This window comes from Engraulis encrasicolus, chromosome 21, assembly GCF_034702125.1.
Source record: "Engraulis encrasicolus isolate BLACKSEA-1 chromosome 21, IST_EnEncr_1.0, whole genome shotgun sequence".
Lineage (NCBI taxonomy): Eukaryota > Metazoa > Chordata > Actinopteri > Clupeiformes > Engraulidae > Engraulis > Engraulis encrasicolus.
Genome location: NC_085877.1, coordinates 20,121,105 through 20,148,604, shown reverse-complemented (window position 1 = coordinate 20,148,604; position 27,500 = coordinate 20,121,105). Strand labels below are relative to the sequence as shown.

The window sequence follows — 27,500 nt, the reverse complement described above, 5'->3', positions numbered from 1 at the left end:
AGGAGGAGGATGTGGACGTCAGTCCTAAAATGTTCTATGCGGACCACTCGTTTGTGGTGATGGTGATGGACAAGGCGTCGGGAGCACTGGTGCTCATGGGAGCCATGGATGTGGCCGAGGGCCGGAGCCTGCACGACGAGCTATGAGGAGGATGCTGACACACAGACACATTCACATGACAAACATACTCATGCACTTGCGCACACACACACACATGCTTGCGCACACACACACACACGGCACGCAGGCAGGCAGTACGGCAGGCAGGCAGGCAGGCACGCACGCAAGCACACACACACACACTCTTAACCCATTTTCAACAACCTCAACCCATACTCTTTTTTCATACCACTCGCATACAGAACGCTAAATATATTAATACATAGATAATAAATACATAGATAGATATATACTAGATACACGTAGATAGATGGATAGATACTAGAAAGAAAGAAAGAAAGAACAACTGAACGAAAGAAAGAACAGGTGAATCAGTATTGATACCTGCCCTTTCGATAGTCACCAAAGGAGTGTATGCATCAGCGGGTGAGGAAGTTGCCAACTCAGATGTGAGAGCCACTGCCTCATCAGCACCTCTCAATTGCACTGTCATGGACTATCTCTGAAGTGCACACACACACACACACACACACACACACACACACACACACACACACACACACACACACACACACACACACACACACACACACACACACACACACACACACACACACACACACACACACACACACACACTGCTTTATTTTATGGTTGTAATACGACGTGAAAGCATAAGGGTATTTCTCTCTTTCTCTCTCTCTCACTCTCACGCACGCACACACACACACACACTTGGTACTATTTCCTTCTCCGCCAGAGATTCCCCCCAAGATGCCCAGGAGAGTGCCACTGCCCACTTAACTGCTGGGAACCCCAACCCCCACCCTCACTGATCCTGTCCACCTCAACCACGATCACTCAGTCCACTCTCATTCACCTAAACAGAAAAAAAGTTACCCTCTCCGCTGCTTACTTGGTCCCCTTGCCCACTTTCTGGCCTGAAACCCCAAACCCCACCCTCATTCACACCTCCACCACCACCGCTGCAGCCCTTCGCCCCCCTGGGAGGAAGACAGGTCATCCGCGTGGTTATTGATAGGCAGATTTGCCAGAGGTAACACTCAAGTGCCCCTAGTGCCACCCTCTCTCTGCTGCCCACTTGCTCCCCTGCACTCCCTGAACCCCTCCATCAACCCCCACCACACACACACACACACACACACAGACACACACACACACACACACACACACACACACACACACACACACACACACACACACACACACACACATTATTCCACCCACTTTCCCTGGAAGGAAACAGCTCATTCGAATGGTTATGGTTAACTTACCCTCTCCTCTGCCCCACTTGCTCCAACCCCACCTCCACGCTGCACCACTACCACCACCCCTTCCCCCCTGGGGAGGAAGACAGGTCATCAGCATTGTTATTGATGGGCAGATCCAGAGGTAACACTCAAGTGCCCCTATAGTGCCACCCTCTCTCTGCTGCCCACTTGCTCCCCTGCACTCTACAAACCCCAGGTCATCAGCATTGTTATTGATGGGCAGATCCAGAGGTAACACTCAAGTGCCCCTATAGTGCCACCCTCTCTCTGCTGCCCACTTGCTCCCCTGCACTCTACAACCCCCCCCACAACACCCACACCCCCACCACCACCACCACTGCACCCACTTCCCTGGAAGGAAACAGCCCATTCGCATGGTTATGGTTAACTCACCTGCTCCTCTGCCCCACTTGCTCCAACCCCACCTCCACGCTCCACCACTACCAATCCCCCCCCGGGGGGAGGACAGCTCATCCGCGTGGTTATTGATGGGCAGGACCAACGCTAATGGCACTAATGACTCTCCAGCCCTGTCGACAGCCCAGACGGACGGCAAACCTTTTAATCCTTTAATGCCACAACAGATCAATACGGCCGATCCCCCACCACCCTCCTCCACTACAGCCACCCTCAACAACCACTCCTGGCCAAGCACACAAGCCATGCAACTCAAGCCCTCTGAATGATTACTCTCTCTCTTTCTTTTTTCTTTCTCTTTCTTCCTCTTCCTTTGTTCCTTTGTTCCTTTCTGTTTGTCTTTCTTCCTTTACGCGTTGTTAATTTCCTTCAAATGGCTGCCAGTGAGTTTTATTGATGAGGGCACTTGATGTTTTAAAATGTACGGTGTGTTGTGTATTGGTGTCGGATCAGTGCTGCATGCGCTGCTGGCTGGGAAGAGACTGAAGGCAAAAACTTCACTCGACTCGACTGACTGACTGTGCGGCAGGACGGATGAATGCGTGTGTCAAAGGTGACTGCGGTGACTAATTAACTTTAATGACTGTGATAGGTGATGCTCTCAATCTCAACCTCAGGTGGATAATGACTCAGTCGTGTGTGTGTGCTTGTGTGTGTGTGTGTGTGTGTATGCACGTGTGTGCGTGTGCTTGTGCTTTTGTGTGTCTGTTGTGTGTGTGTAGCCTATCTGGTGTGTATGGGATTGTGTGTCAATAAAACGACGGAAACCATTACGCGTTGGTGGCTTTTTTTTTCGTTGATCGGTGCACATAGCAGTTAATTTGGAGATATTTCTCCTGTGAAACTCAATTAAGCTACATGGCCAAACGGAGACCAAATACCCTGTTAGAGAGCTGTTGCAGCAGTAAATGGGTTTGGTGGCACAATAGATATTGATGCGGTTGTACAAGTCTGGTTATTACTGAAGTTTCGACAAAACTACACAATGGAGACAAGTATACAGCAGACTTGACAGCCATACTTCTCAATAACTGTTAGTTTCACGGTCCCCTCACACAGTTTATGACCGTCTAAATGCTGGGTCTCCAGCAGTGGTGCAGTCAAACATTTCAGATTTCCCCACAAAACTCTTTGGTGCAGTGATAAAAGGAAAGTGGTAACTGTCGCAATAGTTAAAAACTTCATGAGAAAAAAAATAAAGGTAATTGAACAGCCTACAATACCGTCCGTCCACTACCTTCACTGGGTTGTGAAAAATATGAAGTCTCTTGACACAAATTAATGCAGTCACTCAAAACCTATTCCCCTGCCACATGTGATTACCATATCTCATGCCAAAAGAAAGAGTTCACAGTAAAACAGGAAATCACATCTCTCGACAGTTGACGTAAGTTTCACTGACATAACTTATAAAACTTTTTTGTGGGGAGGGGGAGATGGTGTTCTTTGGGAGTGAATTGATACCAAGTTACCTGTTAGACACCTTTTGTGCCCGGCAGCATCTTTATTGGCATCACTCTAACAGCAGCTGCTAGGCTGCTCATGCTATATGCCTTCTCATTCCTCTCATTGTCCCACTCATTCATTTTGTAAGGCTAACCTCTACAGGTGGAGATTTGCAACTCAGTTTTTAAGCTCACAGTGTGCTCATCATTTTTAACCCCTTAAGACACGGAATTATAATTTAGCTGTTACCAGAATGGCAATGACTAAGTCGTAATGTATTACTAAAGGCCCTGTGCACTGTCATAGTAGTGTAGTACTATAGTGGTTAACTTTCAATGTCTATTACAGCATGCCACAGGAGGTACGGTGTGCATTAAGGGGGTACGTCTAGCCTGGTTATCACGACTTCAAAGCTCTGCGAGCATTCAGAAATGAGAAAGGAGAAGCAAGACTTGTGCGCAGCGTCACAGTTAGTGAAGGCGGGCCAGCCCAGGCTAAGACTAGACATTTCTCAGACATTTCATTCTAACTTAATTAAAGAAAACAAATGCTGTATTCTACCAAGAAATGACAGCCTGTAAAATCGGGCACAAATGGAGGGTGAATAGAACTATGCATTCATTGCCACTATCAGTGGTCTGATTGGTGTCACCCCTGTCTGCTGTTACACAGCGATCACAAAAAGTCAGCCAACTTTCTACGTTTGAGAGTTTTGCCAGACCAAGTTCCCTCTACATGTTTTTTTGGTTTTGACAGCCAGGCCCAAAATAGTCCCTGGTTTGGGTCTTTAAGAAGACGTTGGGCCCTGTTGGAGGTCTGTTAGGCAGCAAATGCCTGGCAGATTTGCCACCATCCTCCTGTACAATGCGATGATGTAGCTATGAGAAAACGGCTCATTAAGGCCTGTGTGTGCACCCTCCAGCTATGTAATCCTTTTATAGCTCAACACAGTTTATAATTCTCTTGGGAGGGCATTCCCGCTGACAAAAATGGGCTCTCTATACTACACTGTAGTATCAAAACGTATAACTCGTTTCATGCCCATTATGTGAGCGGCTGCATTGTAAATCTGCCTCCTCAACAAAAGGAATCACCTGCTCTCCGACAAATATTGGCCACCATTTTCAGTTGCTCTGCAGTCAACGGTAATTGGAGCGCTCGCTTTAAAGCAAAGTTTTATGGCCATAAGACCCCGACATCTCTATAAATCTTAACCTGCGAAACAGGGGGGGTTGTGAAAATGCGGCCTAGTCTACCACAGTGTGTCTCGCTTACAGTCTATGGCCCTGCTTGAACTTGTGCAGTGTTCACTGTGTTCTTTCAGTCTGTGGAACAAGCCAGCCAGCCAATGGTTTCTCTTTATTTCCCCTAAAAAATGAATTATTGAGAAATAAAACGAAAGAACAGAAAAAGGACTTGCTCTCTCTGCATTAATATAAGAAAGTAAGGAAGTTAAAAAAAGTGTGCGTCCCTGCCCAAGCATTACTTATTAAAAAGGGTTTTTTAGTTTTTACATTTAAACCCATAGGATTCTTGGTGCCTTTTCAACCGAACACATACTTTTAAGATGACATTAGTGTTTCTGGAGGGGCGAACTTCATTTGGGGAGGGAAGGGGAAAGACATAAAAACAAAAAAATGTGTGTGTGTTTGTGGACTGTATGTCTGTGTGTGTTTAGCTAAGGGAGTGTCTGTGGGTGTCTGGGAGTAGTTCACCAATAAAAAATAAACTATATTGCATGTTAAAACAGAAAAAAAACTATAAGAAACAATTAGCAGTCCCAGGTAGCATTCTCCCTGGACACTTAAAGGTTCAAATCATTTCCATATTACATCCGCCATTTGATCCACAATCACACAAACACACTGATTTCTGAAATCTGCAGTCAATCACTAAAGGGTACTCTCGAAGGCCTTCAGATTCTGTAATAATTACACTACGGGCATTTTTCCAAATTATTGCATTTTTCATAAAGTACAAAAGCACAGCAATTAGACAATTAGGCCCGCAGGAAGCAAGCGAAGCAATCTAACGTCGGGAACAATCCAGATGAAACCCCACCGGGTCATGATTACGATAAGTGATATATGTGCTGCTGAGACTACCAAATGAAATATTACAGGAGCTAGCCAGTCAGCCAGACAAAGTACTGCAGAGTTTCATCACTCTCTGGAACCATGCACTACACTACATAGCCTGATTATCATCGACTTTCAAATCTCTTCGAGACTTGGTCTGACCAAGAGCACAACAATTAACATTTCCCAAACGGCATGGTTGACCCGCCTCCCTTGGTTTGCTTACGGTTGTTTGCTTATCGACAAAGTGTGAGGAGTTCACGTATTTTCGGGAACTCAGAAAGTACTTGCATTGCTCTTGACCTGACTAGTTGCAACGCTGAAAGTGTTGCGTCACTAGGAGGGCACAGCCTGGCTACTGCACTACAAGCTTCAAGCTTCACTTCACCTCCCTGCGGAAGTGAATGAGAGACATGGTGAGCCCGCTGACTGTGTAAAAGATGGGGGATACAGAGTGAGAGAGAGCCACACAGGGACACTGTTGGTAAGGGCGGTGTCCTTAGGTTAACCATCCATACTGTTTCACATCATAGGCTACAGACATTACATTACATAACACAGCTGACGCGTTTATCCAAAGTGACTCAAGAGTTATTTTTAGGTAAAAGGAATTGCTCCTGAAGGAGCAGTGTGGGTTTAGATGCCTTGGCTGAGGCTTCTTCAGCCATGGAAGAAGGTGCAGTAATAGGCCATCCTCATACAGGCAATGCAGATGACAATCATGGACAGGCCCACAAAAAACAACAACATATAAAAAGGCACCTCGGGAACAGGGCTGGACTAGGACCAGAAAAAAGGACCGGCCATTTTTGCACTACCCTTCTAAATTGTGGGTCAGCTTCAAAGAAAATACAAAAAAGAGTCAAACAAACAATCAAAAAGTTGTCTTTGGTATGACATTCAGTGTTCTTTGAATATGGCATTCAAACCTGCATCCCGTGGAGCGGTGGCTCGATGAGCTAAGACACCAGATACTGGCCAGATACTGGCCAATAATGGCCCAGTTACCGTATGCTGCCAGTTATTTTCAGTGTCGGCACAGCGTTGGCTCAGTTACTGCAATTTTGACAGTTATTTTCATTGTCGGCCCAGTCATGATAGCCAGTGTTTCAGCCGAGCGTCAGCTCAGACAGCCGACAGTGACAACATTCAACCACAATCGGGCCGACTCAAAAACAGTACCATCATACCAACTGTAACCTAGAAGTATAGGCCCAGTCACAACCAGTGTTCCAGCCGATATTCAGCCAGAATCGGGCCGACTGTGCTTGCTACCTGATGCTGGCGACCCGGATTCGATTCCGGGCCGAGGTCCTTTACCGATCCTTTCCAGTCTCTCTCTCTCCCGCTCCTTTCCTCTCCCACTCTCTCAAATTAAAGGGGCTCCAGGTAGGATTAAAAGTTTAATTAATCACTGTCCCAAGTCAGACGATGGTTTTGTGAATCATTAGTAAGTGAACGATGGCTCTGCGACCACTCCGACGGTCTGCTGTCAGAAAACCCCAAATGCAACTTTTTGACAGAGCGGTCCGAAGGAGTGTTGTGGGAAACACTTTTCATACGAAATATCGCTTTACATACCGTATTCAGGTTTGTATCAACTGCTGGCATTCCATGATGAAAAAAATTCTAACACCGAGTTTATTTAAACAGCATTTTTTTCATTACGGTGTAGATTTTGAGACAGGCATGACACGGGCACTGCGCAAATGACGTCATCCAACCTTGTGCACCTTTAAGGCATAAAAGCCCAAAAAATCCCTGCATCCCTTCTTATGACCAGCTCCTTTTTCTCCTCAGCTGTTCTATAATGGAGTATAGTGAAAAGCCATGGGTGCCTAGACTGCCACTGACCTTGAAACCTGAGTAACAAATCCCTAGACCTACACATTGTAGGTTACATAGATTATGGACACGCGTGCATGAACAGACACACACACACACACACACACACACACACACACACACACACACACACACACACACACACACATGCACTACCTCTCTGCTCGACAGTCCTAGCAACATTATAGCTATCATCTCCTACTAGGGCTGTAACGATAGGATTGTCCCCTCTTCTGGTTTTGATATCGCCACTTTTTCTACATGATTTTAATCACAGTTTAATGTAATTCCATTGATATTGCTTAAAATCTGAAACATATCCCCCCTTCTGGTTTTCTGGCATCGCACCCTGTGTGTGCTAACAGGGTGTTCAACTATAACAGCTTTTTTCCTTTGCATTTTAACAGGATGGAAAAAAAACGTCTGTCGAATAAGGTCATTAAAAGCAAATTTGCCCTTGAAAAAAATTGAATTTGAACCCAACAATGTATTCAGAGATGGTCAGACCTTAGGGACAAATATTCCAGAGGATACGCTCTCCTTGGGAAAAGTGTGTACCGTGTGTGTAAGGTTATCAGTGCATGTATTTGTATATTTACAGCCAGTAGGCCTATGGCAAGTCCATGGCATATATCCATATGTAGTAGGCCTATTCCTTGTAGCCAACAGGGAGCGTGTATGCATTATAGGGGGAGAGTTGACCGTCTTAAGTGACATTATCAGTCAGTGTCTGGTCTGGAGCACTGCAGAGTCTGAGGGACCTAAATGGTTTAATGTTTAATCTCCCAATTTTAAATAAAAGCCAGCTGAACCAGTCAGGCCATGAACCCAAACTCTCCCGCTCTCTTTTGTGGTGGCTTTTTTATGAACCCTATGAAGAATTTAGATGTAGGGGTGGAACGGTGCGCTTGAAAATGCACTTTGAAAATGTCACAGAGGCTGCTGCATCACTGGGTTACTTACACTGGAGCAGAGCGATGGCAGGTCGCTGTGGGACTTTCTCAAAGTAGGCCTGGATACTGGGAATCCTGCAGCAGGTGCCTTTGCCTCTGAACCACACAACGCGCCAAGAGAAGAGATGAGAGCACTCTTTTACAAAGCTGTTTGTGTCACACAGAAAGAAATAAAAATAGTCTGTGTTAAAACCTCAAAACTTGCAAAAACTTAAACTAGCTTTCTTAAAACCTTTGCCTGATTTATATCGCCAAGACGCTTTTGCTCTATCTTGCACTTGCCCACAGTGCACACAGTGTAACGGCAGTGGGGGAGGGGAGGGGACGGCGGGCCGGTTAGGAGGGAGAAGAGGCTGCTGTACTTGGTTACAGCCGTGGCCTAGTGGTTAGAGAGTTGGTCTTTCAATCTAGGGGTTGCCGGTTCGAATCCCCCCTGACCTCTCCTTACATCTCCCTCCATGGATGAAGTGCCCTTGAGCAAGGCACCTAACCCCACATTGCTCCAGGGACTGTAACCAATACCCTGAAAAATAATAGTTGTAATGAATAAATGAAAGCGTCAGCTAAGTGCAATGTAATGTAATGTAATGTAATGTTACATCTTTGGAAGAGCAATATCAGTACAGGTCGCTTTGGGAATGTCATAACAGGCGTGTTTAGATGCTGTGGTGCAGTCCTACAGCAGGTGCCTTTGCCTGAACTGCAGCGTAAGGACAGCGTTCTCAACTTCTTTCACTATTTGTGTCACTCAGAAAATAAAAATAAAAGTTGGTCTGACTATAGGCAGTGTTGGGCAAGTTAGGCTACTCAAAAACAGTAATGCATTACTGATTGCATCTTTTCAAAATAATCCCTACACTACAATATTATATTTAAAATGTAAGGCATTACACTACTTTTGCAAGACTTAAGTTACTTTCGCCAAAAGAACTGTAGGCCTGAATGGATCTGGCAATTTATTACAGTGTAAATCAAGCTCATGAGTCATTACTTTTTCACCTCCCATCCAGGAGGTGTTTTGGCAGCATATGCAGCCTAAATTAAAAACTACCAGGTTCAGTAATAGCTTCATTCTGACCCACCACACTGAATACTACAATCCAGGACATTGTAACTTAAGTAATTTAGCATTGTAACTAAGTAATAGGCCTAGGGCCTACAGATTTCTGCCCTGTAATGCATTACATTAGGCCTACTGCATTACAGCAAAAAGTAATGCATTACAGTAATTAACTAGATTGCATTTCCTCACAGAAAATGCTGGAGTATGCTTGCCCTCCATGCATTCGCTGCCCCTCATGCATGCGTTGCCCTTCATGCATGTTGCCCTTCGTGGAGGTTGCCCTTCATGCATTGCTCTTCATCCATGTTCAGCACACACACACACACACACACACACACACACACACACACACACACACACACACACACACACACACACACACACACACACACACACAATCTAATACGTCTAAGTCAAAAACATGTTTTTTTGGTGTACCACCCCCTGGACACCATATTGTACATTTGCATATTCTTTCTTGTGCGCCCTTTGGGCTAAGGGAAAGGTAAGAGCACCAAATAGATTTAAATTACTTGGCTGAAGTTCCTGGGCCAATACATTGAGGCCATTGGCCCATAGTGTAAATGGGGCTGATATTGACCTAAAACAATTTCGCTAATTGTGGCGCCCCCCAGGGGCCAATTTTCACAAAAATCGGTATGTAGCCTTTGGCTATAGTGAAGATAATGTCTACTCATTTTTGTTGTGATACGAGTAGGCGTTGCCGAGATATGAGCTCACTTCCTGTTTGGCGTCTTCGCCGCCAAATTTGATTGGCTCCTGTTCAAAGACGGTTCAAGAAATCAGTCCGTAACTTTCAGGGTAGCTGTATCTCAGTCTGAACATGATCTGATTCATTTTTCGGGACACTCTCACAAAAAATGTGGGAGGGGCGTCATTTTTATTGATTTTTACAACATTCAAAATTGAGGGAAAACTTTCCGAGGTCCAAAATTTTGTCAAAGGGTGCGTTGGATTCGGCTTGGTCCAAGGAAAGTGTGAATACCCTTTGGTTGTAATACATATGGGCGTTTCCGAAATATGAGCTAACTTCCTGTTTTGCCTCTTCAATATGGCCAAAACACAGTTTCGTCAATTGTGGCGCCCCCCAGTGGCCAATTATCCTCCAATTTGTCATTTGACCTCTAGGGGTGATGTCAGTCATATGTATCCAATTAAGTTGTGATCTGACATGTCGTTACCGAGATATGAGCTAACTTCCTGTTTCGCGACTTCAATATGAGCTAAAACACATTTTCACTAATTGTGAAGCCCCCCATGTTCCAATTTTCACGAAAATTGGTATGTAGTCCCTGGCTCTAGTGAGGGTAATGTGTATTAATTTTCATTGTGATACGAGTAGGCGTTGCCGAGATATGAGCTCACTTCCTGTTTGGAGTCCTCGCTTGCAAATTCGATTGGTTCCTGTTCAAGGACGGTTCAATCAATCGCTCCGCAACTTTTAGGGTAGATGTACCTTGTTCGGAACATGCTTTGTGTAAATTTGCGGGACGATCCCCCATAAATTGTGGACAGGGCGCCATTTTTATTGATTTTTACAAAATTCAAAATGGCGGGAAAACTATCCAGGCGGAAAATGACGTCATAGGGTGCGTTGGATTCGTCTTAGTCCAAGGATTCCAGGGATACCAAGTTTTTGAAAATTGGACCTACGGTTCAAAAGTTACAGTTTTCCTGTTGGTGGCGCTAGAGAGTTCGAGGTACCCCCGTGAAAAATACAAAACCTGGTCGTCTGACCGAGCCGAACGTTTCGGTCTTTGAACGGATTTTCTATCTTGAGCGGTTCTTCAAAACGCATGGCAAGCATACTAATTACTTTTGTAATGCATTATTGCCCAACATAGTCCATGAGCCAGACCACCGATCGCAATCGAAAGGGTGGGCAAAGTCTTGTTGGTATTTTAGTATTGCTATATATGTCCAGTTTATGAATTGGTATGATAACCTTTGCAGAACAGTAGCTTTATCATATTTATCATGCATTTCTTATTTGAACCATTTTACACTAAAAACGCCTGGGCTAATTTGCTAATATCTTGATAAATTGAACATAAAAATGACTTTGAGATAAATATATTTATAGGAAAAGATGTTATACAAAGTTCTTGGATAGTTCAAAGGGCACGTTACACATATTTCCCACTTAATTTAGTTCAGGCCCCCATTTTCACTGACTTTTCATTTAAAATGAGGGTTTATTTCTCAAGAGTGAAAATACTGGAAGATTGGGTAAAAAAAATAAATCTTCTATGCCTCACCACACAATTTTCTCAGTACATTACAATATAGGTGGGTTTTGTATTACACGTTTCCTTAATAGTTATGTTTCATTATCCAAACAAAGTGTAATGTACTTAAATGTAAACTAATTTACAGACACACTCGAATTTGATATGTAGACAAAGACCTATTTGATGAAGCAGAGACTACACTTTTTACATCGACTAAGGGTGTTTGGAGAGGATAAAGTAGGCCTAACTTTTTGTACCACGCTGTTGTTGAGAGTGTACTACACTATACAATCCAGTGGCATGCACAGACATTTTTGGGGGCAGTTGCTCAAGGTGGGGGCGGGGGGCGTGTGGAACTTCCAGTTGCCTTGCTAGGTTAGAGCAGGAGTGGGGAGCCGTTTTCATTCGTGGGCCACTTCAAATTTTACAAAAGGTTGCACTATGAACACAGATCAGGATTTCCCCTTGCAGTTTAGGCTTCACAACAGACCCCACCTCCACTAGGTCCCCTGAAAACAACTTAAGTGTATTGCAAATAAAATTTCTAAGAGTTCTTTACAAGCATGTCAAATTCCATTTGAAACGGCATAAGATTAAAATTACATCAGGGGCCGTAAACGGCCCTTGAGACATAAGTTAGATTCCCCACCCTTGTATTATAAACTATATTATATCAGGGGGAATTGTCACATGCTTTTGATCTCAAGAATTTCGACCGTAGATGATCATGCCAATATGGAACACATTGTGACAAAAAGGGCCTTTTTTCGTCCAATACTGCGAAGGGGCAGGTGCTTTAGCACCACCAAGTCCGTTCCTATATCTGTGCATGCCTATGATACAATCACTTGGGTTTGGAAATCTAACCATACAAGTAATGTCCCAAATCAACAGACTGACCCGCTCTGCACTGAAAGTAGTGGGGGTGAGGGATCACCCCACCTTCAAAGCAACATACTGTATGAAGAGTCCAGAGAGCAGGCCAGTAACAGGGAATAACAGATTACATGTTTCACGATTATTAACAATCAAAAAATTGAAGAGTTGCATTCTCTTACAGTTACTGCTTCAGTGTCTGGTAATGAAAGTACATTTACTATGTGAAAATAAGTGGTGGTTTCTAGATTCATATGTTGTGCTATTCTCAAATTTTGATCATTCCACACATAACCCAGAGAAAACACATAATGTGCATGCGTGTTGGTGTGGCAGTGGCTGGGCGTCTGTGCCTGACAGATGGAGTTGACTCTATGAGCTTTATCTGCTTGCATTTGTCTCCTTCTGCTCAAATATCTACCTTCATCTGGCTGTCCCTGCTGGTAACTCTTATAATGTCGTCTTCGGCTGAGTTTCCCAAAAACACCTAGCCTCTTACTGCAGCTGGGGTTGCCGGCGACCCTATTCACTTGCTGAAAATGCTTAACTACATCATAACAACATTGCTATGAAATTACAGAGAGCCATATTGCTGCTCTAGGGGGTTAAGCAGTAAGTAGTACTTAAGTATGAGGCACCCTTTAGAAAATATCAGGGATAGACATCAATTCAAGTTCATACAATACCTTTTCTTGTACATGCATGCTTAAACATACACATGTGTGAGGAAAAGGCCTATACACTTTTAGTGGTGATGTGTATATTCCTGATATACTGACAAGGGGTCACCTCATACTTGTGTACTTTACCTGTACCTCATACATGTGTAATTTGTAGTTTCCAAAGTAGTTATTAAAATGGGTGATTTTATTTTTACTCAAATTACAATTTGGCCCAAGTATTTTACTTACATCTACCTTGAGTACTGAGGAAGGCAAAATTAATAAATAAAGGGGAAAATCTGTCAGACATGAAGGGAAATTGTGTGTTATTACCATTTACCATAAATTATCTATTTTGGACTAATCTATTGGATTACTATTTAGGGCCCGCCGGTCCCATACCATCAGTCCGACAGCCCACAGACAGTTGCAAGCGACTGGCTGAGAATAGTAGAGCACACACCAGGGACTAGATCTGAGTAGCAACGCAGCCTGAAAACAGTTTTTTAGAAGATATACAAGACTTATTATTTATTAACAAAACTTATTCATAAATGTAATCTCACAACAGGGAATTAAATGAAATCCATCAGACTATTTCCTTTGGTAGGCTTCCCAGCCTTTGAAATTGAAGGTCCCAGACCCAAACACAATGAAATCCAGACCCCTAAATTCAGAGTAATGGGCTATTGTATCAATGAGCTGACCCTAGGCCTGCAACTTTGCCACACCAGGGCACACAGAATTTTGTTGTCACGATCGCCAGGTTATTGGAAGATGACTTGTGTAGAGATAGGCAGAGGTCATGAAGGGTGCTATTTAAGGAAAGCAATAGAAAGACAAACTGAAAGTAACTAACTTTTACTCAAATTACATTTTTTTTGTATTTTTTTTTTAACTTTTACTCAAGTAGATTTTTAAAGAGGTAATTTTACTTCTACTTTGAGTAGAATTTGAACCAAGTAATGGTATTTTACTATTTTTACTTGATTACATTTTTTAGTATTCTTTCCACCTCTGATAGCCTCCTACTGCAAATGGGCCTGGCGACAGGCCAATTCACTCTTGGCTGAAAACGCTCAACTACATTATAACAACATTGCTAACAATGCAGGAAGTCTTAGGTAACCGATTAAGACTTGGCCATTACCATTTGGTGACAATAAGGTTATAACAGAGGGACTGCGTTACGACGTTAAAGCCAGCCGGCCGGGGTGCACCACATGACAACCGGGGTACACTACATGACAGTTTTCTTGAACTACTTTGTACCCAGTGCGAGTACCACCAGGTTATTTGATAGGGAATATCTTAACATGAAATACAGATTTTCTAATGTAAGGGGGAAGAGGCTAGGGCTACAATAGAAAAATAATGTAAAGTAAATACAAAAAATAATCATAAAAACACAAAAGGACAGTGCAGGCCGTGGAAAGCTCACGATGAGATCAGAGCTCTTTCAAGCAGTTTTTCATAAGCTGGGACAGGACTTGGAGCTGTCCATGGATGTATTCATGAAGCATTTAGGTGCCAACTCTACATAACATCGACAAATACGTAGAACATAAATACAACCCGCTACCAGCTTTTCTGCACTCAGCATGGAGAGTGTGAATCAAGCCAACTTCCACCATGTGAGGACTGCCTCCTCATGCATGCTATGTTTGCCAACTATCAGGCTGGCATCTTGAGAGCAAGTCTTCAGCAGCATCCACAAATCCCAAGCCCACTTGACCATGGCTGGGCCAACTATGAAAATGACCAGCTCACTATGGATGCGGCAATCTCCAGCCCCTGAGGCAGTGCTACAACTGATGTCTTGCAAGTGCAGCCTTCAATGTAAACTGCCGGATTACCGATGTCTGAGAAGTAGCTCAAAATGCACAACCCTCTAAAAACTTCAGACATGCGTATATCAGCATGAAGAGGATAATCATGGTGACATATTTCCAGATGCTTACTGGACTCAGTCAGATCTTGAGGACTGAAATAATGCTCTTTAGTTTATTTTAATATGGTTAATATGTATTTGTTCATGGTGTTTGTTCATGTTATTCTTGCTGTTGCAGTTTAATTTAAAAAAAAAAGATGATTTCATGTTGTCATTTTTATCACATTTTGTCATTCACATATTGCTTAGGTGATTCTATTAGGTCTATTGGTATGGTCTAACAACCGTTTTAGGGTCTTGATTGAAGGGAAAGCATCCCTGAGGGAATGTAAGCACCCTGTGTGGTCAAAAAACTGCATAATAACAAAGAACAACAATACAGTTTTCACATTTCCGTTTTACTGGTCCACCATTTCAACGCACGATCTTTCACTAACTACCTCTTTGCAATGGTTATCATGCCATATTAATGTACAGTATATGGTTGTCATATGTTAGTATGTGCTAATTCATTATGTTTTTGGTGTTGCTTTGCTGTTGAGGGAAAAGTAAAAAAGTAAAAATAAAAAAACGGATTTCATATGTTATCCTTTTTATCACATTTTGTCATTCACATATTGCTGAGGTGATTCTATTAGGCCTATTAGTGTGCTCTAACAACCCCTCTAGGGTCTTAATAGAAGGGGAAGCATTCCTGAGGTAATTCAAGTACCCTGTGTGGTCAATTAACTACATAATAGCAAATAACCACAATACCGATTTTCACATTTCCATTTTACTGGTCCACCATTTCAACACATGATAACTACCAAAAAGCTACCTGTTTGCAACGGTTATCATGCCAAACTGTTTACTTGAGATGTCCAAGAAGTCAAAAAAACAGATTAGAACTTGCCCACCCGTTCGATTGCGAGAGGTCAATATTTGGGTCCTGGCTCAAGGCCTAACACTGACTATAGGCTATAGAAACTTGGGACCATAAATAACTGGCCGTCCAGTAGGCTGCTTGCCCACTCCCTCCGCCATCACGAAATGAGACTGGAGGAGGGGCAGGGTGAATAGCCTAGTTCTAGAGATGATGACAAGTTGATCTCAGTAGGCCTAGTTCACACCAGTGGATCAGCATTACTTCATATAGGCCTATGTCTGCAGGCTACGCTCATACGAGTGTGTACACGTATACAAATGCCCTTGCTGTAATTCGGTGTCACCAAAATCACGCACCACTAATATGCCTATATAAGTCCCGCAGTAGCCTACATAGCCTAGCCTGTTTTTACACCGGAGTTGTTTTCTATGGGAAATTTCTGTTGTTGTTAGTGAGTGAGACAAGCCAACTGAGTCATGAATCTATATTTGGAGGCTGTGTTAAAATATTCCAACACAAGGATATATCAAGTTCAGACAAGTAACCTATATCTATCAGTTTCGCGTCAAACAGGTTCACAAGTCAAGCGTGGACCCTTACCTATTCGTTTCAAAGACGTGCAGTTGTTGTGGCCTGGTGCTGGTGATTTTTTTCTAACGGTTGCCAGGCTGTGTTCTACACTACTTTAGTCACTCGCTAAACTGTTTTGTGGGTCCTCGCGTGCAAGCAGAGAACATGGGGAACATTCATTGAGAGTAAATAGAATCTATTTACCTCTATTGAATCTATTTACCTCTATAGAATCTATTTACTCTCAATGGGAACATTTCAAACTGTTTCTTTCAGAAGAATATGAATTTGCCATTTTTTTAGGCGGTGCAGTGTTTTGAGAGTACACAACGTCCATCCACTCTCTCATGAATTCCACACAGTCAGACTGGCTGCAGTCTGCACTCTGCAAAGCAATGTTGTGCTGCTGTCAGCCAGTCGTGGTCCGTGGAGCCTGTCCTGCACAGGTTGCGGCAGCTCAAAGAGCCCGCCCTCGTGCTTCGTTTCCATGGTTACATGTATACACGCGCTGCTTTTAGCAAACTGGAAAGTTCACGAGAGGCTAACTGTTTTCTAATCTGCTTATCAAATTTGTAACTTTTACAGACATTTGTTTTAAGATGTGCTAGTTGGGGAAGCCCTGCAAGACATTTCAGCATTTCAGACGCCGATTAAACTGAATCCAAATGTGAAGAAAGAGCCGCCGAGTCTCGTTTACTTGTACAGGTAAGAATGATGCTTGAAGCCTTCCTGGAAGTTGTGAGGAAGCTAGCTATACGTTATCGGTCTGCTTATCAAACGAGTAGCAGGTGGATAGTGCTCTTAGACCTACTTGACAGGAGCCTCTTTAAAGTAATATTTGCATGTTGACAGATATGTTAAGGTGAGGTAAAGAGTAAGTTTTGCGCTTCGTGAATCTAAGAAAGGATACTTGAAACAGCAGAGACAACTAGGCTGCACTGACTGAGCGTATTAACTGGGTGACAAAAAGTGCGGTTCTATGTACGGCCCTGAGCCAAGCCTAACATTACGCTTTCAATTTTCATCATATTTGGTTTATTATTTATGACAGGGACCATGTGCAAAGTACATTATAATCAGGGCTGAAAAAAATAACGGCAGGCAACCGTCCAAATGCTGGTGAAATTTCAGTTCGACTGGTAGAGCCACTAGTACAAACCCCAACTCCGGTGAAGTTGGGACGTTTGGTAAACAGTGAATAAAATCAAAATGCTATCATTTTCAAAACATTCAATCTATTCATTAGATGGAGAATAGTGAAAAGACTACATATTAAGTGTTAAAACCGAGAGACTCAGTCTCTCTGTGATGATCTTATACCTCCACACCTATATTATCCGTCAGTACAATTCATTTTGAAATGTTCTTCTTTGTTGTTTTATCTTATTTGGATGTTTACTAAATTTCACTGATCCCCGTCCCAACTTATTTGAGACGTGTTGCATTTATCAAATTAGAAATGAGTATGTACTCATTTCTAATTTGATAAATGCAACACGTCTCAAATAAGTTGGGACTCGGTTTTACACTTAATATGTTGTCTTTTCACTATTCTCCATCTAATGAATAGATTGAATGTTTTGAAAATGATAGCATTTTGATTTTATTCACTGTTTACCAAACGTCCCAACTTCACCGGAGTTGGGGTTTGTAAGTGTGTTTGGCTTGTAAGGTTAACTATCCAGGGGTGAATTTCTCAAAACCAAAGTTGCTAACTACATTAGCTACTTTGCTGTTTTCAATGCATTTTCCCATTGGCAACTACCAAAGTTGCTAACAGGCTAACAACTTCTCTTTTGAGAAACTCACCCCAGTTTGGCTGGTGGTGAAAAAAATAATAATTTGGAGCCCTGATTATAATAATTCGTTATAACACGTGTCGTTCAACGGAGAGGAGTGCTATCAATTTGAAATGTGATCATATCAATTAAAGCGCGCCAAACGTTTTCTTCAATATCTTATTGAAAGCAAGCAGGAGAAAGGCCTACAACTGGAGGAAATAAAGAAAGAAAGAAAGGAGAACATTTTGGTAGTATTGATAGCATATCAGGCCAAAATACAGAAGGGACCGATAACTGATATCAATGTTTTTCTGTATAAAGAGTTTTTGTCAGCAAAAGACACCACAATGTTGACAACTAATAACACAAGCTTAATCAACTGATGTTACACAACATGGTGCAATAGGAGTTTCTTCACGGAATGATCATGCATCACAAAGGTCTTATTTCATTTAAAAGATAAAGCCTTTCTGTGTTACTGGAATATAGAGCTATTGCAGTGAAACCAATCATGTTTTGCAATCCAGCTACTTTGAGAGGATATTACTCATGGATGATGTTTGAGCTTTATCAATGAGACTGGGACACTGACCCCAATATTGTCATTACGACTGAGGCCTAGCAGTGCAGTGTAGCAGAATTATTCGTAGACTTGTGTGCTGCCTAAATAGCTGAGGATATCAAAATTTGTAGTGCATTGAATGGCAAAGTCATTTTCTCAGCGTTTGCTGATATTACTATTATTATTGTTATTATTACAGCCATTTTTTTCCATCGAAAAATCCAGTTGTTTTCCATCCTAATCCATACTGTAATGGAACCAATTCGATAATTTAATAACAGTACTCAGAAGAGTTGTGCATTTTTTGTGTTTATTTCAGGCCGGCAGATTGTACTGCTTGTCCTGTCAGTTTGTACAACGCAAGTTACTCTCTTCCATTTCTCTCTGCACGATCGGCTCCACACACAGCTTTATTTCACATTTCCACTTTCAGAGAGGAGAGAGCCACATATTAATGTTATTGATCACTGTCAACTTTTCCCCCTTAAATTTCCAACCAGGGAGAGTTTTCAGCTGCAGGCCTGTTTTTTCCGCATCAGTAAATGTTTTATTACTTACTCGCTCCAGCTGCCTGCCTCCCTCCTTCGATAACCCATTTCCTTTATTACGCACCCTCCTCAAGAAATGACAACCGAGGAGGCAAAATCAAAGGTTCAATAAAGCAAGAAGAACTGCGAGTGTTGACAAGTGATCTTTTGGGGATTGGTGACAACCACCGGCTCATAAGATAAATTGTTTATGAATGGCTGCTCAGCGTCTCCTCTCCTCTCCTCTCTTCTCCTCTATTATGCTCAGTACTACGACTCTCCTCTCCTCTCCTCTCCTCTTTCCTCCTCTCCTCTGCTAAGCTCTCCTCTTCCCCTTTGTTCTTGTTTCCACTTTTCACTCCTTTTGTTTCTCCTCTGACTCTGTTCGGCTCTCCTGTCCTGTCCTCTCATCTCATCTCATCTCATCTCATCTCCTCCCCTCTCATCTCATCTCATCTCATCTCATCTCATCTCATCTCATCTCATCTCCTCTCCTCTGCCCCCTTTCCTCTTAAGAGATAAGACTCTGCTCTTCTTTCTTTTCTTTACTTTCCTCTTCTTTTATTTTATTCTCTTTTATTCTCTTCTCCTCTCCTCTCTTCTCCTCTACTCTCCTCTCATCTCATCTCCATTCCCCCTCTGCCCTGGCTTCTGCTCTCCTCTTATCCCCTCCCCTCTCCTCTTCTCTTTTCTCCTCTCCTCTCTACTCCCCCTCTGCCCTGGCTTCTCCTCTCCTCTCGTCTCATCTTGTCTTCTACTCTTGCTTGACTGTCTGTAGATTGATGCCCTGAACTTCAACTCGGAGCCTTTGAATTGAGTCATCTGGCTGTGGTCCCAGGCCAGTGTAACTCAGCTCTGGGTTTGGAGGTAAGTAACCTTGGTTGCACCCACCCTGTCTCTCACAACATAGATTCACATTTGATAATTTGAAACCATTTTTTTCTTCTTCTCCATAGTCCAGTCTTTTTCTCTAGGCCCTGTATGGTCTAAACAAATCATTCCATTATTATGTCGAAAAGACTACAATGTGAAATGCAGCAGAGGCACTCTAGGTTTAAAACAGGCTGTCAAGAGTGTTCTTGTGCTTTGCAAGTTCATTAGAGTTTGGGACATTAAATTATTCCTCATAATTATTTAAAAGCAGGCAATTTATGTGAATAAGACCAATCAGTCATTTAAATGTACTTCATCTAAACTCCCCATGGCTATTATTCAGAGAGTCAGGCAAAGCTGACTTTCTCTTCAGGTCACAGAGGCGGGTAGTCTACATTCTCCTCCTCCTCCTTCTTTCTTTTCCTTTTCCTCATCCTCCTTGGTGTGTTATTGGTCCCTGTGTGCGCCGTGCCTGCTTCAGATGTGTTGGAGGTGTCGGACTTCATCCTTCTCCTCCTCTTCCTTTTCCTGTTTGTTCTCCTTTTCCTCTTCTCCTGCTTGTCCTCCTCACCTTTGTGCTCTGTCTAAGACAGAGGTTATACTTCATCTAGAGTAGCCGACCCATCAGTGTTCTATAGGCAAAGCCAGCTCTCCAGCTCACTCTCCCATCAGGTTCTTCTAGTTCTCCTTTTTTGCTGATCTTCCCGCTCCTCCCCAGTCCCTCCTCAGTTCTCTGTTTGAAACTAGGAGGCTATATGCACTTCATCTTGAAACCCTTTCTTTAGGCAAAGCCAGTCTCTCACCTCACTTTTCCCACCAGGTCACAGCGGCACAGTCAACTCGGCTCCCTTTTCTCTTTCTGCTCTTCCTCTTCCTCAAGCTGTGTGTGCTCTGTTTGGTATTAGGAGGCTATATGCACTTCATCTTGAAGCCCCTTCTTTAGGCAAAGCCAGTTCTCTGGATCACTTTTCCCACTAGGTCACAGAGACACGGTCAACATTCTCCTCTACTCCTCCTCCTCCTCCTCCCCCTCCTCCTTCTCTCTCTCCCTCAGTCTGTGTGTGCCCTCTCTGAGACTGGCAGGCCCCTGGCCTCAGCTCTGGACGTGTTTGAGGTGCCTGATGGCTCTTTATATTCTGCGGCCTTTCTGGGGATTATTGGGGATTTGTGGGCCATTCCCTGGTGTTATTTGATTGGCGCTCTGTTGACCTTTGCCTATAGCCAGCCGCCTCGAGAATAGAGAGCGAGATAGAGGGAGTGAGTGAGAGAGAGAGTGATAGAAACAGGCAGACAGAAGGAGGGAGAGGCAGGCAGAGGGAGAGAGAGAGACATACAGACACAATAGAGAGGTAGAGACAGAGATACGGGTAGGCAGACAGACCGAAATTAGCTGCCTCCACAGAACAAGAGATAGAAAGAAGGGGACAGACAGGTTTAACGAGTGAGAGACAGGCGTAGAGAAAGAGAGAGAGAGAGAGAGAGGGAAAGTCAGACAGTGCCAGGGGGCAGGCAGTAAGTGGGTAAGGTGTTGAGCTGTTGTACGGGGTGAAATATCTACAAATGATTCATCTCCTGTTGATGGCCATTGCATTCCAGAACATTCTCACACAGACATCTAGCATGATAGGTCTTGCACTGATAGACCTCGCAAAATATAATTCAAGAAATGCGAGACTTTTGTTGCCCATTGGTGGGGGTCTTGATGTGGTTACGGATAGGAAGGGTGACGTGGTATGGGAGAAATGACTTAATGTTTCACTTCCAGGCAACACCTGGATGATGTTACTTACCTGAGGAGACAATGTAATTGGCATGCTGGAAATTACTTTGTAGGGTGTACACAATTGCACTCTTTTGTGGGTAGCTGTGACATGCCTCCTCTCCCTTTTCCCCACTTTGCTAAATTTCTTTTATGAATTTGTTGTTTGTTTCTATTTGCTTATAGTGTGCATGTATATTTTGTTTTCTTCAAGAAGTCAAGTTGTTATTTATGTATTCATGCACACCCAGAGACAGTGACAAATTTCCTGTTCTATTACTAACAAGCTTACCTGGGTAATAGCCAAGCTATTTCCGAAATCCCACACTGAGTCCAACTAACATCCAAGTATATAGTCAACAATAACAATTTTGAAAGGAGTAAACTAAGACTAGACTTTCGGCAACATGATATGTCTGTGCTACATGATTTGTGTACTAGGTGTCACATGGGTCACTTGGTGTGTGAACATGTAAGTATTGCACCAATTAAATAACTTGTATACTGCTTAAAATAAAACAGGCTGTCAACTAGGTGTGTGTGTTTGGATGTTGGCCAGTTTTTTTTAAATACTCCTGGGAGTATTAGGATAAAACTCATGCATGTTGTTATCATACATTTTTTTTTATTATGGCTGTAAGCTTATGGATTTCCATTGCCACTAGACAATGGCTAATTTAAATAGCTGTTAGATAAGTACAGTCTGTGAAGTAGCCCTGAGGAATATATTGGATATATTGTTTCCCATTATAACTTCTTCAACAATGCAAGGAAATTCGTGCATTATTGAATGGCTGCACCATTCTGATATTTGCAACTTACTTGTAATTCAGCATGCCTCTCCTGTGACCTCCAGGTAGCCATTTTATGAAAAATGCAAACTCTCTGTATTTAAGAACACACCAGTGTTCAAAACAGTGTTTCAAAATATGACCCACTCAAACCTGCTGTTGATGGGTAACTGTCCATGTGCAGGATTGTGCAAGACTGCACATTCCTGTTGATGATTTTTTTCTGGTAAAAAAGAAAATAAATACTCAAAAAAGACAGTACTATTAAAATATCTGACTGCATTGCCATCAGTACTGTGTGGTCTCCTCTTGATCGTTTGCACTAGTAAGCCTCAGTCCCGTGACCCGCACCTGAAAACCCTGGTGTGCGTTCACCTTAGTACCCTCATCAAATAAAATGTCCATCTGTGTCTCGCCCACAGGCAGATCCTCGGCAGCCGAGCCGTGAAGTAAGTGCGGGTATAGTGTGAGCTCCTCACACCATGGCCGACGCAGAGAGCGCCCGTGGAGGGGGAAAGGGTTCCGGCAAGTCCAAGCGGCCCGGTTCCATCAAAGCAAAGAAGGGCAAGCCCGGCTCCTTACCATCAGCAACGGATGACATACCTGCTATTCCCACGCCGCAGAGTCAGAATGAACCCGGTACTGCCTGTGTGTGTGTGCGCTTGTGTTGGTGTGTGTGTGTGTGTGTGTGTGTGCGTGCGTGCCGCTAGGTGATCCCTTGTACCTGCATACATACTATATGCACATATGGCACGGCGGTGTTGCTTGCTGTATGACATTGTGCGTGAAGAGGTGTGTGTTTCTACTTGTGTGTTTGTCTTTGCACATGGGACTAGTATGCGTTGGCGTGTGTGTTTGTTAGGTGCGCATGCGTGTGTGTGTGTGTGTGTGTTCGCGCGTGTGATTGTGAACGATTTAGGGAGAGTGGATTGGAGTACAGCCTCCATCTGCTTCGTTCATTCTGAACTAATTAAGCAGTAAATGGCAACAAATTCAATCAATTCCAAACTCTGTCAGAGACGCAGAATGAGGCTGGATGGTTTGGTTGTTGCCGTCTGCCGACATGCAGATCTGTTTAAAACAGGATGTTATTAAAGTTTTAATTGGGTTATGAGTGTCGTCAGTGTGTGACCATGCATATTTGCAGCGTGTTCCATTGAGAGTTGTCGTAGTAGTATTGCTTGCCTTTCTTTTTTTTTCTTAAAAACCCCCCCAAAAAAACAAAAAAACAGAATTTATGAAAGGAAAAAATGAATGGTCTGTGTTTCAGCAGCAGTTGCTGTAGACTTACAGATCCTGCTATGATATGATATTATGTTATGTGATGACAACACAGGGGTGCATTTCTCGAAAGCGTAGTTGTTAGCAGTTAGCAACTTGGGTAGTTGCCAATGGGAAATTGCATTGCAACCACCAAAGTAGCTACCGTAGTTAGCAACTACGCTTTTGAGTAATGCACCCCTGGTTATCTACATGGTGGACATCTGCAGGAAGGACAGGATCGTTAGGGCTTTACAGTTTTTCTCGATTGCTTACACACATTTTTCGGAATCAGTTCTCGAATTCTCAAAACTCTACACACAAATCTCCAAACCTCACACACAATGGGCAAAACTCCTCACTACCTCTGAAAAATGCACGTCTTGTCTCAAAACAATGTGCTCTCTTCTAAAAAGGTCATTTTGTTCTCAAATGACACACACAAGTAGAGGTGCTCCGATCACCATTTTTTGGCCCGATCACCGATACCGATCACCAAAAATCTTTATCTGCCGATTACCGATCATTGCCGATCACAAAAATGATTTCCTATTTTTTTAATAGCCTATTAATTATCCTTATTGAATACCATTTCTGCCCATAAACCAATCAATCTTAATTTGCACATGTCTATTATTAGGCTATTATTATTATTTGTATTATTATTATGATTATTATGATTATTATTATTATTATCTTTCAGACTAGTGTTGGTAATACAGTCTACAGTATTAATCAATGTATAAGTTATTGCATAGAATAACTAAACTATTTAAGATTGAACTGAAACTGAAACATTACATCAAATAGTCTTCCACATACGAGAAAAAAACAACCTGTCGCTTTAAATGAGCAGCCTCGTGAGGAGAGCCCCTCCCCTCTCTGTCAGCGTCCACAGTTGCAGTGCTCCACTACCGTTCTGAATCTCTCTCTCAAGTTTTAACCACATCTGTCGCCGTTTGGTGTTCCAGCGACTATCAAACTAATCGACTGACTGCCAATTACAACTTTGAAAACAATAATTGACATGTTTGTGCTGACAACGTGAAGTTGTCGCGTGCTGACCGAGGCAACAATACAGGTTATAACGTAAAATGGCTCACTGGCGAGTAGCCTACTCAATCGCAAATTACATTGTAAGGTAAACGGCGCATGGATCGGAAAATCAGATCATTGTTGATGCAGATATGGTTATGAATGGTGGAAATGAAGGGGGGAATGGCGAAAAGTTATTGACAAGCAAAGATGCCTTCTTTTGGTACAGTTGCAGCTGTGCAGAACCAGCGCCTACATGCAGCGCCAGGTGTAAAGGCAAATGGTTGCGTGAGGAATTTAATATCTCTCGATCGGTTTTTTGATCGGCATGTTTTTCCGATCACCGATCAGGCTATTTTTGGCCATTATCGGCCGGTCATGATCGGAAGCCGAGCAATCGGAGCACCTCTACACACAAGCAGTCATTTTAATACACTCTTATGTGAACCATTGAACACTAATATGCACAAGGTAAAACTCTATACTCAACTTGAAACACAGTAGAAACTTATTTTCTTCAGTGTTCTACTTACTAAAGAGGGTATTTTGTTTGTAGTAAAATACTGAAATATTGTTTTTAGACTCGGAGTACACAGATGTGTATATATTTTACATATTTTTCTGACATTTAAAAAATTGCACTAATTTATTGTAAAATATTGGGTAACCACATGAATATGATGTCCTGTATAACATATTTTGAGTTCAAAATCTAAACAAATGTGTTTTTTCCTTGCATCCAGTCATTTTTCATCAATATGACATGCAATGTGTGTCCTTACGGGGTGATGATTTCAGATTGTAAATCGGTATGAAGAGAGTTTGCCCATGTGATGAGGAAGTGAACTTAGTATGGCAGTTGATTTTAGTATTTTGAATGACAGTGTGTTCAATGCGACAACCAGGGTTTTTAGATGCGTCCCAGCATCTCTATAAGAGGGTCTGTCTGTCCGTCCGTCCGTCCGTCCGTCCGTCTGAAACGCATTCCTTCAATTGTGTCTGAAACGCATTCCTTCAATTGTTCCTTCCTGTGGCCACAAGGCGGCAGACTTGCCATTTTGGACCGGAGCGAATGCGTGCAAGCTAGAACGTATGCTATGTGTTCCTGTGGCCACAAGGCGGCAGAGTTGCCATTTTGAACCGGAGCGAATGCGTGCAAGCCAGAACGTATGCTATGTTACCAAACAGGCAAGACTAACTGACGAAGCATTGAGAGACAACTGAGGGGGGCATTCAATTTTCGCCATACACGAGGCGGCAGAGTTGCCATTTTGAACCGGAGCGAATGCGTGCACGCCAGAACGTATGCTATGTTACCAAACAGGCAAGACTAACTGACGAAGCATTGAGAGACAACTGAGGGGGCCATTCAATTTTCGCCATTGTTTTGCGTTTGGACAATGGGAGGGAACTTTATTTTGGTTCGTCAGAAACTAGCGGAAATTAACTATTTAGAAGTAGGCAGGCAGTTTTTGACACAGATGTTTGTGCACGGATAGAGGGGCGTTTGCATTGCACAACGCTCCACGACATGGAACCGTAATTAGTTGACAGGCGACCCGCAGCGCATAGCCTACAGCTCTTTCTATAAACGTGGACCTGTAACATTTGGTTAGCTTTCTCCTTTCATAACATTCACATTTTCCTTTGTGCTTGGATAGACTGGCGTTTGCATGTATAACGCTCCACGACATGGAACTGTAATTAGTTGACAGGCGACCCGCAGCGCAGCTCTTCCTCTAAACGTGGACCTGTAACATTTGGTTAACTTTTTCTTTCTTTCATAACATTCACATTTTCCTCCGCTTTTCCCCAGTCCACAAACTCGGGCTCAGACGTCTGTATGTAGCCTACGAGCCCCCCTTTTAATATTCCCAGCAAGTTTAGGCTACTTAGTTCTGCCTTTTCACTCGAACAACAAGTAGACAGCTGGGCCATTTGACATACGGTGTGTTACTCGTAGCCTACATAGGGAGGTTTTTTCGTTGGCAGGCTCGTACCCCACAGGTGCTTTTCGTTGCGCTCAGAGAGAGTACAGGAGAGAACGCGTCTTTCGTAATTGCTTTGCAGTCGTGTGCATTTGATAAACTCTGGCACGGAAGTTCACTGCTTTGTGCCTTGACGGTGAAGCTGGTATTGAAAAAAAGTCTATAATTCACCTAAAGGGTGAACCCATAAGGGCATGATTCACCCAAACGGTTTTATTTATTTATTATTTGTCGATGTTTAGATTCTTTCCCACATGCACATAATGCTGAAATGGCGTGATACTAAAGGTTGTTAGGCCTAATAAATGTCTGGTAATTTGTAATGTAGCCTACTTCATCTAGGCTATGTGAAATTTCAAATCATAGCCTATGGTTCTTTTCCAAATCCAAGAATGATGATAAGCTTATTATACCCTAAACTGCAAAAAATAAAGCCATGTCCCGCCATTTTGCTGCCTTGCTGCCTGCCACAATATTTGGAGTGTCCATGATGACCAATAAACAAAAAGTACATCCTCGGAGGGCGTTGACAGGCTAGGAGGAGGCCAGGCGTTTGGGGGGGAAAATGGCATAGTTGGAACTGGCATAGAG

The 27,500-nt window shown here is 43.0% G+C and overlaps 2 protein-coding genes across 2 annotated transcripts in view; both read left to right on the top strand.

The window, feature by feature from the left end:
* The window catches only part of serpinh2 (serine (or cysteine) peptidase inhibitor, clade H, member 2), a gene marked incomplete at its 5' end in the record, with an annotated part of 88,852 nt that extends 88,144 nt beyond the window's left edge, over positions 1 to 708 (top strand). The window contains one exon of the mRNA XM_063187680.1: positions 1 to 708. This exon is cut by the window's left edge and continues 190 nt beyond it. Coding sequence (XP_063043750.1) covers positions 1 to 146 — 146 coding nt within the window.
* A 19,027-nt stretch (positions 709 to 19,735) lies between these two features.
* Positions 19,736 to 27,500, top strand: part of dnah2 (dynein, axonemal, heavy chain 2) — a 453,668-nt gene continuing 445,903 nt past the window's right edge. The window contains exons 1-2 of the mRNA XM_063186341.1: positions 19,736 to 20,070; positions 23,049 to 23,265. Coding sequence (XP_063042411.1) covers positions 23,109 to 23,265 — 157 coding nt within the window. The 5' untranslated portion in view covers positions 19,736 to 20,070; positions 23,049 to 23,108. The remainder of the gene's footprint in view (positions 20,071 to 23,048; positions 23,266 to 27,500) is intronic.